Source organism: Prionailurus viverrinus, chromosome D1 (genome assembly GCF_022837055.1).
Source record: "Prionailurus viverrinus isolate Anna chromosome D1, UM_Priviv_1.0, whole genome shotgun sequence".
NCBI classification, from domain to species: Eukaryota; Metazoa; Chordata; class Mammalia; order Carnivora; family Felidae; genus Prionailurus; species Prionailurus viverrinus.
The window spans coordinates 20,163,138-20,180,301 of NC_062570.1; the positions used below are offsets into that span (position 1 = coordinate 20,163,138).

At 45.3% G+C, this 17,164-nt stretch overlaps 1 protein-coding gene across 4 annotated transcripts in view; it reads left to right on the top strand.

Annotated features, from left to right (window-relative positions):
• The first annotated feature begins 762 nt into the window (after positions 1–762).
• The window catches only part of JHY (junctional cadherin complex regulator), a 61,125-nt gene continuing 44,723 nt past the window's right edge, over positions 763–17,164 (top strand). For all 4 annotated transcript variants that reach the window (XM_047824231.1, XM_047824232.1, XM_047824233.1 and 1 more), the window contains exons 1-2: positions 763–865; positions 3,741–4,168. In XM_047824231.1, the coding sequence (XP_047680187.1) occupies positions 3,834–4,168 (335 nt within the window). In that variant the 5' untranslated portion in view covers positions 763–865; positions 3,741–3,833. The remainder of the gene's footprint in view (positions 866–3,740; positions 4,169–17,164) is intronic.

Here is a 17,164-nt window from a genome sequence, read left to right on the forward strand (position 1 = left end):
CCTTTTTCTTTGTGTTTTGGTGATGGTCAGGTTGACAGCTTAATTCTGAGCAGATGATACACGGAAAAGCACTTTGCAAACCCTGGGAAGTGTCACTCATACACAAAGTATCGCTGGTATTATCATAGCAGCAGATAAAAACAATGCACTTTATGGCTTTCCTTGTATGTGCTAATTCTTAGGAATTTGTGAAGAACAGAGTATTGCCGTGTTGCTTATTAAGCCATTGTCTCTCACGCCAACACGCCCCCCCCAGCCTGCTTGCCAGAGCTAACCACAATCCTAACTTTATGAGAATCACTACTTTTTTTTTTTAGTTTTCGACACAAACTGTGCATCCATAAATATAGCACAGTTTTTCCTCTTTTTAACTTTATAAACAAGATCACACAGTACGTATTTTGGGGGGTTTTCTTCCTCAACATTTTTAAGATCCCTCTCTGCATTGCTCTATTGCATTTGAACGCAGTCATCACAACTGGTCCATCCTTCTCTGCAAGAGCGAGAGGGGGCGCCACCGCGCGAGCGCCCGGGCCCCGGCGCTGGCCCCGCCCCCGGCGCTGGCCCCGCCCCCGGCGCTGGCCCCGCCCCCGGCGCTGGCCCCGCCCCCGGCGCTGGCCCCGCCCCCGGCGCTGGCCCCGCCCCCGGCGCTGGCCCCGCCCCCGGCGCTGGCCCCGCCCCCGGCACCTCGCTAGCTGTGCTCGGGACTTGGGTCTTGTTGGCTGCGGTCTCCAGGGCAGCACCTGCGACGCGGGCGGGGCGGGGCGGGGCGGGGCGGGGCCGGGCGGCGGGAGGGAGGCCGGCTTGTGGCGGCACTGGAGAATGCGGGCTGCGGGGGTCACGGTCTCCGAGGAGCGCTGGGCAGGTGACAAGCGGTTGCCTCCTGAAGGGGGGCGGGGTGCGCGTGCCCGGGAGGGAAATGGGAAGAGCTGAGACTTGGGGGGGGGTTGGTGGGGACGGGGACAGCAGGAAACCTCCAGAGGAAACTGGATCAGGACCAGGAGACACCTAAGGAGCCCGTGCTAGACAGCATTTGGGGTCCAGGCGGGAAGGGGGACCGTGGCGAGGCAGGGACAAGGGCCCCTGGAAATGCTTCGGTTCCCGACTCCCAGAGCAGCCCTGTCCTCTGTTGACTAAGACCCGTGCAGGGCACGACCCGTCACTTCCCTGATCTTAAACCGCCTTTGCTGCCCAGTCTTGTCCATCAGTGGGGGGGGGGGGGGGGGGGGGGGGGAAGGCAAATACAGAAAACAAACCGGCCGCCCCGTACGGGCAGTTTCCAGGCTGTTCCACAACAGGACAACTTTCTACTTTTCCTCTTAGCCAGAACACGCAGAGTTCCCTTTCACCTACAGAAGGAAATTCCTTCCTCCCTGTATGTGAGACTCAAGGTCTTGAAGAGAACCCTAGGGAACTGGCCGAGTCTCAGCGCCTGGATACCAATGGCGACATCCCAGCCTGTCTTGTTTACTTTGTAACGAGATTTGTCAGCCTCTCTAGGTCAGAAATTCAGTGAAAAACAACTGTGCCACTAGGGAGCCACTTTCATTACGTTTAAAATGCCCGTGTGCTCATTTATTCAAGATACCAGTTTCCCCTCTTTAATCTCACGCCTTTATGAGATCAGGCCTCCACCAAAGCCTGGTGATGTTTGGCTTTGCTCTCTCCCCACTATCCCAGATTTCATTAACAACAAAATTATCTTCTTCCACGGACATTATTTTTTTATTCGTTAAATCTCAGAAACCTTAGCCTATTTCATTTAAGAACTACTGAGGGGACTGAAGGATTTCATGAGCCATTCCAAATTGAAACAGAATGATTATTTTAAGCTTTGTCTATAAGATCCCAAGTACAGAGGCTTAAACTCCGTTCAAACTCTTAACAGATGTTTATACAAATTTTCCATTAAAATGTTAGTCCTTGGTGGATTTGCTGCTTTCTAAAAACACCCGAGGGGCCCCTGGGTAGCTCTGTCAGGTAAGCCTCCGACTTCAGCTCAGGTTCATGAGTTCAAGCCCTGCCTCGGGCTCTGTGCTGACAGCTCAGAGCCTGAAGCCTGTTTCAGATTCTGAATCTGTCTCTTTCTCTCTCTCCCCGCTCCTCCCTGCTAGCACTCTGTGTCTCTCTCAAAAATAAACAAACCTTAAAAAAAAACTTAAAAAAATAAAAATAAAAACACCCTGAAGAGCAACAGTTAATCTGCTTATCAATATTGAGCTAACAAGGTAAGGCACACTATGTATTTTTAAAATGAGCTGATACAGCAAACTAGTCTGTACAGTTAAACTGATAATATATTAGGTCTACCCCCTTGGGGGGTTTTGAATTAAAAAGAAAACCACTTCATAATGTATTTAAATCTGAAAGCTGCCTTTTGTCCGTTTTGTTTGTTAAGGTATTTTCCTCTAAGGAGCTGACAACGTTAGCAACCAGATTCCACGTGATTACAGTGCAAGGAATCCGAACAAGTTCATTTATTTAATTAAAGCTAGCGGTCGGCCAAAATAACAAGAGCCCTTAAAAATGTTACAGGAGGGGCGCCGGGGTGGCTCAGTCGCTTGAGCGTCCGACTTCGGCTCGGGTCATGATCTCGCGGTCTGCGAGTTCGAGCCCCGCGTCAGCCTCTGGGCTGATGGCTCAGAGCCTGGAGCCTGCTTCAGATTCTGTGTTTCCCTCTCTCTCTGCCCCTCCCCCATTCATGCTGTGTCTCTCTCTCTCTCAAAAATAAATAAACGTTAAAAAAAAAAAAAAGTTACAGGAATCTCTGATGGTAAAGTTTCTGTTACCTGACCTACAGGGGGAAAAAAATGGCACAAAGGCGGGGAGAAAGAAGACAGAGCAAAATAGGAATGCTAGGTGGAGATGAAAGGGAGCACAATCCAAAATCATCATCTCCTTTCAATCTGATATGAACTCAGAGCACCCCTTTCCATAAAACGTCTCATGGGTCTTTATGACGGCCCTTTGAGACAGGGAAGGCTCGCCTGGAACCACACACTTAAGAGAGTTAGAAGGGACCCTCGCTGTTACTCAGGCCAATCTCCCACCCACCCAACATTCTCCGGGACAACGTCCCTCTCAGGTAGGTAGATGTCCAGCCTCTGCTAGGAGTCACTTAGTGGCCGAATGCACAAAGCCTCCAAATATTTTGTTAAACGGTTCTAATCATTGCTTTTTTAGATATATATACTGACCGGAGGTTGACCTCCATGTGATGGCCACCTAAGTTACACATTCCTACCCAGTAGCAAGCTGGGTACCAACATGTCTCCTAAATGGCAAGACCGGCCAATATAGGTCTACGCACAAAAGCCTTCCCTCTTTACAGTTCCAAAACACATTCTTCCCTTTTTTTTCTCCTCTACTTTTCAAAAGGTAGACCCTGAACCTGTTTTGTTCTATTCATGAATACTCCTGAACCTGGCATATTTGTATTGGTGCCCTGGGCATTCGAAATAATTAATCATTTAGCTTTTGTCCAGGCGTGTCTGTAACAGGCCCTTGGAAGGCAGAGGAAGGAAATTTGATTACTCAGGCTATTTATGAGCTCCACATCAGATGTGTTTCCGTAGAGAGAAAAACACAACAGTTTTTCTAATAGACCTTCCTCCCACAAAAGGGTACAAAAAGGCTGCAGATAACATAACGGAGTTCTACTCAACTTAAATGTTTGAGTAACCCTGGAATTAAAGAGCTTTCAGGAGTCGCCAAGTGACATAAACTTCATTGTTTTTTAGGTGATGCTTTGGTGAACCGCAGCTTTAAATATTCAAGCCAACTGCTCCTATCGAGAATATTTGTATTCATATTCGTAAGTCTATTTTTTCAAGATGAGTCATAGTAAATTAATTCCCAAGCTCTCAGTTCGGTCTCCTGTCCACCACACCAGCTTAAAAGTCCAGTCCACAGAGCCACCTTTTAAGAAAGACTTACACCTGATTTCAAAAGACTCCTTGGAATCCGATTCAGAAAGCTTCACTCAAGAGAGCAAGTCCCAGTCTGGACTTGGAAATCCAACCCAGGACAATATGGAGCCTGACAGCCTGGAGGAGGAAAGCCCTCAACTGGAAAGCCTGAGTGAGACAGAAGAGGAAGCAAGCAGAAGAGCAGCCCAGAAGGACGGCAAGGAGAACCTCCATACCCAGAACGATGGCATATATTCCAGGTAAGGAATTGGCTTGTGTAAGATACCAGTGGGTTCTGAAATGTATTGTTAAATAATTACAAGCAACAGTAAGGACAGGCTAGAGTCACGAACACCTTGTAATGTGTCTGGCACTGGTCCCAAGCAACTAAGGACAGCTCGAAGCCAGTTTTTGCCATGTTTGGTTGTTTGTTTTTTAACTAAAAAATATGCAAAAGACAAGGACGGGTATTAATAAGGGCTATGCACTCCTTATTTCCTGTCCATATTCCAAGTGCCTCCACTGCTACGACCTGACCTTGGAGAAATTCCAGGAAGCCTGTTATATAGGAAAGCACCAGGACGTGGAACCAGGTGGTCTTGATTTAGTCCAGGCACTGCTATCTAGTCTGTAATTTGGAATAAATCATTTAACTCTTTTGCGACTCATTTTTCTCACCGGTCAAACTGATCTGGCCTGCCTATATCTCCCAGGACGGCTATCAGTGTCAGTAAATACATTCTGGGAGTAGAATCCTAGCTACCTCCCGGGGCTTATATAATCATATAAGGATTTAATTTCTAGTAAACTGTATTTATGGGGTATTAACATAATGCTATGTGGGAGCTACCAAATAATTTAAGAGAATCTAAATGAGTACAGTACTCAGTTTTAAAGAAAAATACCAATTTTCTAACACAGTATGGAAGAAGTTAAAAGCTACTGATTAGAAAAGAGGTTTTCACAGGGTGATGAAGTATATAGTCCAAAACGGACAGTCTGGGTTCAGATTCTGCCACTTACTAGCTGTGTGACTTGGCCAAGTTCACTTAATCTCCCTGTGCCTCAGTTCCATCATCACTGAAATGGGACAATAGTTCCTTCACTGAGCTTTGAGGTGAAAGTCAATCAATATACACAGAGTGTGTAGAATGAAGTGCTTTATAAGTTATATAGGTATCAGGGTTTTTTTTCTAAATGGATAAAATATATTAAAAAAATTCTTTTAGTGTTTATTTATTTTTGAGAGAGACAGACAGAATGTGAGTGGGTTAGGGGCCGAGAGAGAGGAGGACACAGAATCCGAAACAGGCTCCAGGCTCTGAGCTGTCAACGCAGAGCCCGACGCGGGGCTCGAACTCACGAGCTGTGAGATCATGACCTGAGCCGAAGTCAGACGCTCAACCGACTGAGCCACCCAGGCGCCCCTAAATGGGTAAAATATATTGAACAAAGTTTATAGAAGGCCTAGAACTTGGGCAGGCAGGGTTTTGGAAAGAAGGTAAAATTTGACAACAACAGAATTAGAACGAACGCGTGACACGTTAAAGCCCCACTTGGTCCCAGAGGAGCATAGAGAAAGAGGACGGCACAGGGCCCTGATTATAGGGACCACAGTGAATGCAACCAGCCCACCCCCCAGACCGGGCATTGAACATGGAACCCAACAACCAGCCCCAGCAACACCGTCCTAACAAGGGCACCTGCGGGAGCCACAGTGAGGGCCCAGTCCTGAGTCTTTTTCTTCCTTTCTGCTTTCCTTCCTTATTTCTTTCTCTACGGACATCCTGCAGAATCAAGTGCATTTGCTTCTAAGCAGTAAGTGCTGTGACCAAGGTGCAGCCACGGCGCTGGGGGAGAGAGAGGGGCTCAGGGAGGCATCAGCCAGCCAGCCACCCCTGCGTGGCCTGGGTTGGGTACACCACGGGGAGAGAATACAGGCTCTTGGGGACACCTGGGAGATGAAGCCATGTGTAAGGAAGATTATACCATAAGCAGGTGCATCGTGAATTAGAGGGTAAACTCATGATGGACAAAGAGACTACCAAATAGTAACAATTTATAGCCATGACAACAGTATCTCTTTTTAAAGGCCCATCTGTAATTTCTTTTAATTCTGCCTTGCCATCCTGCAAGAAAATGCTGCTATTCCCATTTTATGGATAAGGACAATGAGGTGAACAGAGATCAAGTAACTTGTTGAACATCATAGTGCTGTGGGAGGATACTTGTGGTTTTGTTCTTGATGTTGATTTAAATTTCGACAAAATTCTGGGGGGCCTGGGCGGCTCAGTCAGTTAAGCATCCGACTCTTAATTTCAGCTCAGGTCATGATCTCATGATGCCTGAGATCAAGGCCCACATTGTGAAGCCTGCTTGGGATTCTCTCTTCCTCTCTCTCTCCCTCTCTCTCAAAATATTTTAAAAAATATGACAAAAATCCTAATCTACAGATTAACCCTTCTTGCCATATGTGTGTCGTATATTTTTTTAAAGACCTAAAATGTTACAGATAAAGTGTCCTAATTCCCCTTCTCAAACCCATTCCCCCACGTGCCTCCTCAGAGAGAACCAGTATGTACCCTTCCGTGGATGTGTATCCTTCTTAGCAATCCTTTATTCATTTACTGCATAGGTAATTTAGAGAGAGAATGAGAACATGAGTTGACAGGGCCTGTTGACACATTAGACATGGTGACTGAAGGAAGAAGAGAAACCAAAGGTCACTATTAAGGTTCTCGTAACAATAGCCAGCATTTATAGGATGTTTATCATGAGCCCATCCCTGCACTAAACACTTTATGCATATTGTCTCATTTAATCTGTATGCAGCCCTGTTAGGAGATGCTACAATGATCCCCATTTTAATTTTTTTAACGTTTATTTATTTTTGAGACAGAGAGAGAGCATGAACAGGGGAGGGTCAGAGAGAGGGAGACACAGAATCGGAAACAGGCTCCAGGCTCTGAGCTGTCAGCACAGAGCCCGATGCGGGGCTTGAACTCACTGACCGCCAGATCATGACCTGAGCCGAAGTCGGCCGCTTAACCGACTGAGCCACCCAGGCGCCCCCGATCCCCATTTTAAAGGCTGCCCACGACGCTTAAAGGGATTGTCATTATATACATTTATTACATCGGCTGAGTGGTAGAGTGGAAAACTCACACAGTCTCTGTGCCTTAAGCCGTGTTTTTATCCTAGCTCTGATGTTAAGAGAGTCAGAGTCTCCTAGGTAATAAATGGTAGTTCTTTGGGGTTTTTTTTCCTCCAGAAACGAGGGCATTGGAAAGGACAGATCTTTGCGGCAGATAGGCATTCTTGTCGGTACTTTTACAACGGAGAAACCAAAGCAAGGATCCATTAAGTGACCTCATTTCCCCAGTGTTGAGTTTTTCTTCTTTTGAGTCCAGTGCTCAGGAAGCAGACTTTTCTCCCTTGCTCTTTACCCCAGGCCAATGTAAATGCCACTCAATATATTTCAAAATAAAGACCACTACTTATAGAAATCAAAATTATGGTCAGGGCCCTCGTCTTCTGATTCAGAGATCCATGAAGATTGCTGCTTTTTGTAGACTGATTTTATTTCGAAATCTTTAATGACAGACTGTCATCCCCGGGGTTAGAATGGCTTTTAGCCCTAGTAATTGTTTGGCGGTGTAGTGCTCCGTGCACTGAACATTAGGAGGGCCAGTTCTCCACTACAAAGGAAAACAGAACTGAAGCATTTAGCCAAATAATGCCTCAAAAATATTATTCAGGTTAGTTATTGGCCTTTTTCACTTTAGTCCCAGAAACCTTTCCTGTGTGCAGTTGTTGCTTGGCCCTGGGTAGTTTGCTAGCCGTGAAACAGACAAATCGATCCCAGGCTCTCCTATGAAATTCAAGCAGGCTTTCATTTTTGCGAGGTAGACGGTATTCTGGGAACTGTAGTTCAAAAACAATTAGTCAAAGCCGTGCCTTAAAACCATGAAACATCTCTTTCCTCTTGCTGTTATAAGCAACAATTTTAAAAGCTGCCTGACAAATCGCTTGAGCCCCACTCTTCTGTTTTGATGTTCCCAGAACCTCCTCAAAGCAATTACTCTCCTGTACCTCACCAAAGTCAAGCCATAGTTCAATGTATATGGATTAGAGAAAACCTTTTACTTAATGGAAATTGGAGCGGCATTGACTACAGTGAATGAATCGAGAGTGGAGAGAGAGGATCTCCACGTGATAATCCTTAAACCCCACTCCACAACTAGCCATAGGAAACTCGGCAATGGCAAAGAAAGAGATCAATGTAATTCCTAGAGCTTTAGAAATAGCCTCTTCAGTCGTGGGGCCTCTGAAACCTTATATGTTAAAAAAAAAAAAAAAAAAAGTCAGGGGGCAGCGGTACCATACCTAGTATATGTGTTTAATAAGAATATTTAAATGTAATTAGCTACCATTTGTAGAACTATTTGCTTTATATATACTATCTCATTTATCCTTACGAGAGCCTCTTAGGCACCATTATCCCCATTTTGCAGATAAGGAACCAAGGCTTTGAGAGTCGTGTAGCTGTATGTCGTTTCTAAGTGGCAGAGCCAGAAATTGAACTGAATGAAAGCTCTCCTAACCAAAGCCTGATCCTCTAATTATCAGTTATCTAGATAGGTGATCAGGGCTGATAGCAAAAATTAAAGCTATAACAATCTCGATACGGACTAAATGGAGGCCAGAGTAAATATGTATGTAAGGTTATACATTTTAGGAAAGTAACACACATTTTTTTCAAGGATACTGTGCCTTTGCAATGCACAAACATTGATCGCACTTTGCTCTGGGCGGCAGGGTCACTGTAGCCTATATGCCGCAGCATGTGTCCCGGGAAACAGAAATGTTTTCATTCATCAAGGCCTGTAGGTGTCTTCTGCATCACCTGGGAATGAAAGCCTTCACCAAAGATCCCATATTCTAATAAACCACCTCATACCAGAAATCACCGGGCAGGAGACAGGCACAATGAGGAATTTTTTTTTTAATTTATTTTAATGCTAATTTATGAGAGGGAGAGAGACAGAGTGCAAGCAGGGAAGTGGCAGAGAGAGAGACACAGAATCCGAAGCAGGCTCCAGGCTCCGAGCTGTCAGCACAGAGCACAGCGTGGGGCTCGAACTCACGTGCCAGGAGATCATGACCTAAGCCGGAGTCACACGCTTAACCAACTGAGCCACCCAGGTGCCCCCCCCCCCCCAATGAGGAATTCTTACCCTGTAATACTCAAAACTGTCTAAAAGTAAGAAATGGATTCAGTAATAATCTGCATTTTTATCGTGCTGTGGTGTTATAGGATCTTCCCCTCAAATGCTTTCATAGGTATTATTTCTGATTGCTAATACAAGAATCAGGTGGAGGGCTTAGAGCAGTACTGAAGAACCAAAAGAGACAGTAGGTAAAGAGAGGCTTGGTAAAAAGCAAAACTGAGTGGGGCACCTGGGTGGCTCAGTCAGTTAAGCATCCGACTTGGGCTCGGGTCATGATCTCATGGCTTGTGGGCTCGAGCCCCACATCGGGCTCTGTGCCGACAGCTCCGAGCCTGGAGCCTGCTTTGCATTCTGTGTCTCCCTCTCTCTCTGCCCCTCCCTTGCTCGTGCTCTCTCAAAAAATAAATAAATGTTAAAAAAAAAAAAAAAAAAAAAAGGAGCAAAACTCAGCATTTCATTTCCCCTCAAATTTCCCAGGCTGTTTTGGAGAACACACTGGAAATATTAAGCTGAGGGCAGACTTTCTTTCACAGGTGGTGTAGAGATTCCCGCCCCCCATTAGTAGAGTAAGGATGACACCCGAGGGCACGTTTAACATGCTAGTGTTACTAAGAACATTGTGAGAGATTCCAGGAGCCCACTCATCCCTATTGGTCTCTAGAGACATTCACCCATGTTCATTTTTATTGACTTTATTGGATAGATTTTCAATTTAAGGACATCGGTTGGCCGACCACTTGAAATATATTACACTGCCTTCCTTACTCCACACAGTATTTGGGGGAACGGCTACTAGCATTTTTGTTGTTTGTTTCCGATCACGTGGGAGTGGCTGTTATCAGAGAAGTGACTTTTTGCCGTAGGTATTGGTCATTTGTTTTCTTTTCATCCGCTTGTTCAGAAACTCTGCTGTAGTTAAACCTCGGTGCCCTCCCCCGGGAAGGCAGGGTGCCATCACAACGGATGAGCCGTCAGAGACAAAAGTAAAGAATGTGCGTGGGCATAGATTGTGTCCATTAAAGGCAGAGTCCCCGCCAGAAATGCTAACGCCGCAGTGCCCTGGGGTTTAATGCCCTCGGAGACCACCACCAGTTCCTTTCTGGCTTATTTCAAAATTGGGATGCTTACTGTGTTAAATTAGTAAATAGCGAGTTCCGAACCTCACAAAGCAGAATTTAAATTCACATCACCTACAATCCTGTGAGTTTATCAAGATGATTAAGCGGATTATAACCAAGTTACTAAAGGAATGGCTTAATCCATGGCCTTTATTGTATTCATTTTATTTCTACTCCCTGGCAAGTGGGAAAATATAGAAAGCTTTCATTACTATACATTTTGAATATATTGAATTTAAAATGAATGCTTTTTCCAATTCGTTTTTTTTTTTTTTAATGTTTATTTTTGAGAGGGAGGGAGGGAGGGAGGGAGGGGCAGAGAGAGGGTTCCTCGCTGACAGCAGAAAGCCCGATGCGGGCCTCGAACTCATGAACCATGAGGTCTTGCAAACCGTGACATCATGACCTGAGCCAAAGTTGGACGCTTACGCAACCAAGCCACCCAGCCACCCCTCCACCTCTTATGTACATTGGTGAGTTTAGCACAATGGATGCAACCCAATGAATAAAACTGGATTCTTAGAGCTGCAGGGCTCTTAAAGCCCAGCCTATTTTCCTTATCGTCCAAAGGAGGAACCGAGGGCCGAGGGCGGTGAAGAGATTCACCCAAGTGCACCCAGCCGGTCAGTGGCAAAATCTGGACTTGGGACCCAGGTTTCAAGACCTGTCCCTTCCACTGCTTTTCTCACGACATCACGGCTACCTTGCAGGTACAATGCTGTCAATATCTGGCATCTCAAAGACAGGAAATTCTATCTAAAGAAAGTGTAAGCACCTAGACATTTTATAAATCCAAGGCTCTGCTTCTAAGAAGGCAGCGTTTCTGCAGATTAAAAAGAACATCCAAGACCTGTACGGAAAATTCCTAGTGAGCGCTGTACCTCTCACTGACTGCGAGGAATTATGTTTCTAAATACTGGACATACAACATTTTCCTTGTGAAGCTGTAGGGAGGCTTTGTTTCACATAAGTGATAGAGGTGAGGTACTAGGATTTTACACTGCGATTACAAACACACACTCTTTACAGCATTTATTTTCCTTTAATTCACAGATTGCCCTTGAATCAAGGCTGAACGTGGGGCAAATATCTGGTTATTTTGCCGCCATAGATCTGTTGTCGACAAAGAAGGGACTTTAGTCGGAATTACCCAAATTATCTAATTGCTGTAAATAAAATCCACTCGGTACCATCCAATCCCTTCTCTTCGGTGTGTTTCTGTAGATAGTGTTTGGCCTTCAGTTCATTAAAGCAACATTCTTCCATTAAAATGTTTAATTTTTTTTTTAGCAGAATGCCTACATTAAATGAAATTTCCCGAACTGCAAACAACCTACTTGAAGTACATCCGTATAGTTGTGGCACCATTTTATTTCATATTTGCAGAAGTGATTTTTTAATCCTTTGGATTTATTTCATTTGATTTACTTAAAAGCCATTGATTAAAAGATGAACATGAGCCTAGAATTCAGAAATCCTTGGCAGTGATTGTCAGTTTTATAGTTCCTTAAAGAAGCATTAAAAACTTTACACTTAAACAAAAATTGAATTTGCTGTTCATATGCATAAAAGATTTAATGGCATATAAATTGGGAATAATTGGTCTGTTTAAAAGGATTAAATTAAACCTGAATCAATAATAACATGTGCAGTTTCAATTTAACTGCCTACTTAAAATAAAGTGGCAAATAAATAACTGCTAAATGATTAATAGCAGTGCTTTTATTCACCTCCTCAACAGGCAAAATGGCCAGTTATTGAATATTTTATTATGAGTGCCAAGGATGTTAATTGTGCTAGAAACATGCTCTAATTTTAGTAGGTTTTTTTTTGATCGAGTGCTATGCTACATGTGAGGCTCTTCATTAAATGGAGATTTGATTTTATTTTGTTTGGAGTACAGTAAGTCCTCGAATACGGTCCATGAAAGCCAGCGAATATCATGGTGCATGCATATGAGACCACCCTCCCCTGCCTCTCTGCATCCGTGTCTTACCTAGGCATCTGAAGAGGAGACCTTGCATCTGTTGTCTGAACGGTAACAAAAGAGTTGTGTCCGCATTGTCTGCGTAACCTTTCTAGCGAATGCGGAGGAAAAGAAGTGCATGTTTTGTGTGCAGATGATTACCGATGAAGGAGCACTTCACGCTCATTTTGTTCCCGCGTGTTGACCTGGACCACGAGACATAATTGAGCGTCTTTGCACACAAGCCCGCTACAATGGGGATCCTTCAGTATCATGTTCTGTTTCGGCCATTAGATTTGTTTCTGTGAAACAGTACAGCTTCCCATGCCCGTGATTTTGCGAAACGTAACCTTTCATTTGTTTCAACGTAGAGTTTCCATCTAGACGGGGGACCAAGGGGAGACTTTGAGACAGTCGTGGCCGGCGCAAGTGGCACAGCGTAATTAAGGCTCTTAGAAGAGCCACGTTTTCAGATTTAAATCGGCTATGCAAACATCATTAGCGTTTCTCTCCACACGATTGGTTCAAAACCAGTTTTCTCAGCCAAAGCCATTAATTCTTTCTGATTTGTTTCCAAGCCCGTCGTGTTTTCTAGGTTCCACTTATAAACACCAGTCTCTCTGCGGCGTGTGATATAGTTCTACGGGCATTTAGGAATGGAAATTTGTTGAGGCCCAAAAGTACAGTTATTTCTGTAGATCTAAAGTAATTTAATTCTCCCTGTTTTATCTTCCCCCTCATCTTTCAGCAGGTTCTTAAAATACTTCACCACGTGGCTGAAATTTCTTAATCCCATCTCCTAAACTATAGCTCAAAAAGATTGTCCACGGTGCCTAAATCGTGGTTAAAGAAAAAAAAAAATTGGATTTTTAAAGATAAGTGTTAATCCTTCAAGGCCACTCAGGTGCCACTTAGTGCATCACAAGACAGCCTTATGTTCTGGAAAGAACATAAGCCCCAGGGAGACAAGAATCCCTTGAGATCTATCAGCAGGAAGCACAATACACAACACTGTTATGTCACGGTGACTGTGACACTCAGCAAGCAAAGAACGGTGACAGAGCTCACTGACATAGGCTTTCACAGCTAGCCCTCACTCTTGTGTCAAGGACACAACTACAAGCATTCGTACGTATTAATTCACTTAATCCCCTCAACAGCGCTGTGAGATGGGTGCTGTTCTTATCCGCCTGTTACCGATGAGGAAGCGCAGAGAAGGTAAATAATTGGCCCACGCTCACACGGTTACTGGTGGCATCAGGAATTGTGAATACGGGCAGTCTGATTTGGGCCGCCTGTCCTTAGACGCTCTGCTGTACCATTTCTCAGAACCAAAGTACTCCCTGTCATTATCCAGGCAGAAAAAGCACCACGGAGATGATGTATAACTGAGGAAGGTCTACGGTCGCGACTGCGGGCATAATGCCATTCCCGGCCGATGCTGGGTAAATACGATGACCGCTCTGAGCGCTAGTCTTACTGCAGAGATACAACCAGGGAAACCTTCATATCCTTCATATCCTTCAAACCTTCATATCCTTCATATCCTTCAATCCTCAAAGACTACCTATTTTTTTTTTTTTTGATAATAATAAGCACCCCTCAGCGTATCGCTTCTTCTGTGAGTTTATCACAGGGTCATAGAAGGATAGACCTGAAACGGACCTTGAGGTGATCATCTAGCAACTGACTCTGGAAAGAAGAGGTTAACACGTTTTCAGTGATAAGCAAGGTTGTGCAGCCCCCCGTTTTAAATACCCATAACATGCTGCATGTTTCTGTACACATCTAACTTCGCCCTTGATTGTGAGAGCTGGCGCAGAAAGCCTGGTTCCTTTCCAGCAGGTAAGATCCACCGGCCCGGTTCTGTTTGCTCACCACGCTCCAATGCCTCCGCACCCGGGGAGCCGCTCGGCGTGTATGTGGACTAACTCGCTAACTCACATGAGGCAGGCCTCGCTCCGTGACCGCCCGCGGGGATAGCTGCACAACACAGGCCACCGACCCCGTGGACAGGAGCCAGGGCAGGCTGCCGCCGTCTCTGTCCCGGCTCCACCACGTGTTCGCTCTGTGACCTTGGCAAAGTGACACAAGCTCTCTGGGCTTCAGCTTCTTCATCTATTAAATGGGGCGCATGAGAGTACTGCCCGCACAGGGTTGTTCTAAGGAAAAAACTGGAGATTCGCCGTGAGCACTCCCCCTCCCTGGCACGCAATAAGTATGCTGCCTTCCCAAAGTCAGCCCGTCACATCCCACCCCGACCGAGTTGCCGAGCAGATCCGCAAAGTGATGCGTCACTCTTAACGGAGTGCAGCAAAGAAGGGGACTCTATCTGTTCGAAACACCAAATACATACGCACACCTCTAGAGACAATCCCTTCCCCAAACTCATCGCCTGGACTGTTCGAAAGTATTCGTGTCTAACACCTCTGTTCTCTAAGTTATTTTTGCTCAATGAAAGCCAGACTCTCGAGTTCACTGAGGTACACGCAGGCCAGGTTCCTTCGCAGAGTTCACAAAGCCTTTCAAAGACCTCCCCTCTGCTTCGCCCTGAGCTCTCCTCAACCTGCCCTCCGCTGCATCCGTACAGAATCTGTCATCAGGTCCCTCATCACGGCCACTGTAAACTGCCTGTTTCCTGGTCTGTATTCCCCACAAGGCAGGGAGCCCATCGCTGTATCCCCGAGCTCAGTAAGTGCTCAGTAAATACCTGTAGAGTCACTGAGTGAGCAAACGAGTGAGGGAAGTTAAATTCTGTGAAACGGAGCAAATGAATGAACAAGGAGAGGTTAAACGTTATGTTTTCCTTTCAATATGTACTGGATACGGGGAAACGGCACCCTTCTTCATGTAAAAAAACAAATTCATGGCTTTACTGAAGATTATATGATTATATTGAAGATATAATCAAGGTACCCCTTCCTCTTTTCGTCCCTAAACCACCGCCGATGAACCCTATGTTTAACTCATTACGAACCAAGCCTTGAAAGCTTTCACTAATTTGGTTCCAGGCAAGAAGCTTTCCTGCATGTTTCGAGTCTGATTTCCTACACTGTTGGGTTTTTAAAAATTAACATCCGATGCCACATTTGTGTTGACTCGAGTATTTTTGAGGCCCAGTTATTTAAGAAACACCCGTTAACTCCTCTGTCCATAGCTCAGGGTGGAGTACTAAGGGCAGAGGTTAGGGAAGGAAGGGTGACACTTAAGTCCCTGTTGCCCAGAACCTTAACTAGGTCGAGAGGCAAAGTTACCACAGTGAAAATAAGCAAATACAAACCCTTAATTATGACATAACTGCCTCATTTTGATGCTTATGCAAGCCCAACAAGTAAACAAAATATAATTTAGCCCTACTTACAGACCAGAGAGACTGGCTCAGAGATGACAGCATTCGATGCACAGATAGGTAAGGACAGACCCAGAACTGTCCAGTCCCAGGTCCAGATTGTGCCCTGCTGCACCACTCCGTGTCCCCGCTACCTGCCCAAAGAGACCCACGGAACCAGGAGAAAGGCAAGGCCACAACACAGTGCGTTCAACGTGACAAGACATCACCCAGGAGAAAGGTCCCCCTCAAAGCCCCAGAGGCACGTAACCCTGTGCTGCCTAGGGGGTGAACTAAGCTGCACAACCGGTGTCCGGCTTCCCGACTCGTGGGCGCAATCTCCCTTCAGGCATTTTGCTGGAAGAGCGTGTCATTTCGCTTCCCTGGGTGGGGAAAGAAAACCAGCTCCAAGAAGTTCTCCGTCTTAATACGTGAACCCCAAATTCAAAATGACGGTTTAGCAAGGCATGGGAGTTTTGTGGTGTTGCCCTAATTTTTGCCTTACATCGAAGCAAAAGAAATCTAGGTCCACGTTAAGAGAAGTAAATTAGCCGTAGGGGCACCATTAGTCTGTTTACCCAGCATAGAATTACGTCCTCTGTAAACGGGAATATCAAGTAGCATAAAAGCCTAGGTGATTTACATTTTCTTTTTGATTAGAGGATTGCAAGTACTGTACTCAAGGAAGGAAAATCTCCCCCATTTAGCTTTTGAAGATCAAAGGGGCCATTAAATATGCCATATTACCAGCCTTTTTTTTTTTTTTCTTTTTTGGTTAAGACGGGGAGGTGCTTTACAAATTGAGACTGTCAGGAGGAAAAGGGAAGACTTTATTTGGGGTCATATGCACGGATTATGGACTGGCCCGTGTCCCTAAGGCAGGACCCTACGTTTAACCTTTGGCTGAAACAGGGCTGTCCTACAGCTTAAAGCGCATGCTGACCTGTCTGCTGTTCTGTGTGCATCGATCCGACCAATGAAAAGAACATGAACGGAGGAGGAGTTCGGATTCTCAACATTTGGGGATCTTTCTGTAGCGCGGCTGATAAAACCTACAAAGACAAAGTGAAAAGTAAAATCGCTTTACAGCAGGATGAACCTAGGCGGGTATTCAGTTGAGACGAATCTTGCTTTCCCTCACAAAAGGCGCAGACCGAGGAAAATAGCGTCCAGGCAGCAACAACATGTTCTTCCTAGATAAGCAGTCAAATGTGTATGTCACCAGCCAAAACGTGAAATCAATTTTATCTTCATTAGCCGAAGTACTTAAGGTGTGCATAACAGCCTCCCTTAAACCAGTGAGTCACTGACATTTATTTTTCAGCTGTTTTTCTGGCATTTATAAATTAACTATCCCCCACTTTGATTCTGTAATTTAATGAACTGGGGTAATTAAGACCTTTTCGTCCTTAGGTACAGCGTGTAAACGTAATCTGAGCCTCAGATAGGTCTTGAATGTATAGATAGCAAAAGAATGGCTCAGTAGGTTAAGCATCTGACTCTTGATTTCGGCTCAGGTCAAGATCTCGTGGTTTGTGAGAACGAGCCCTACACTGGGCTCTGCACGGACAGTGCAGAACCAGCTTGGGATTCTCTCTCTCCCTCTCTCTCCC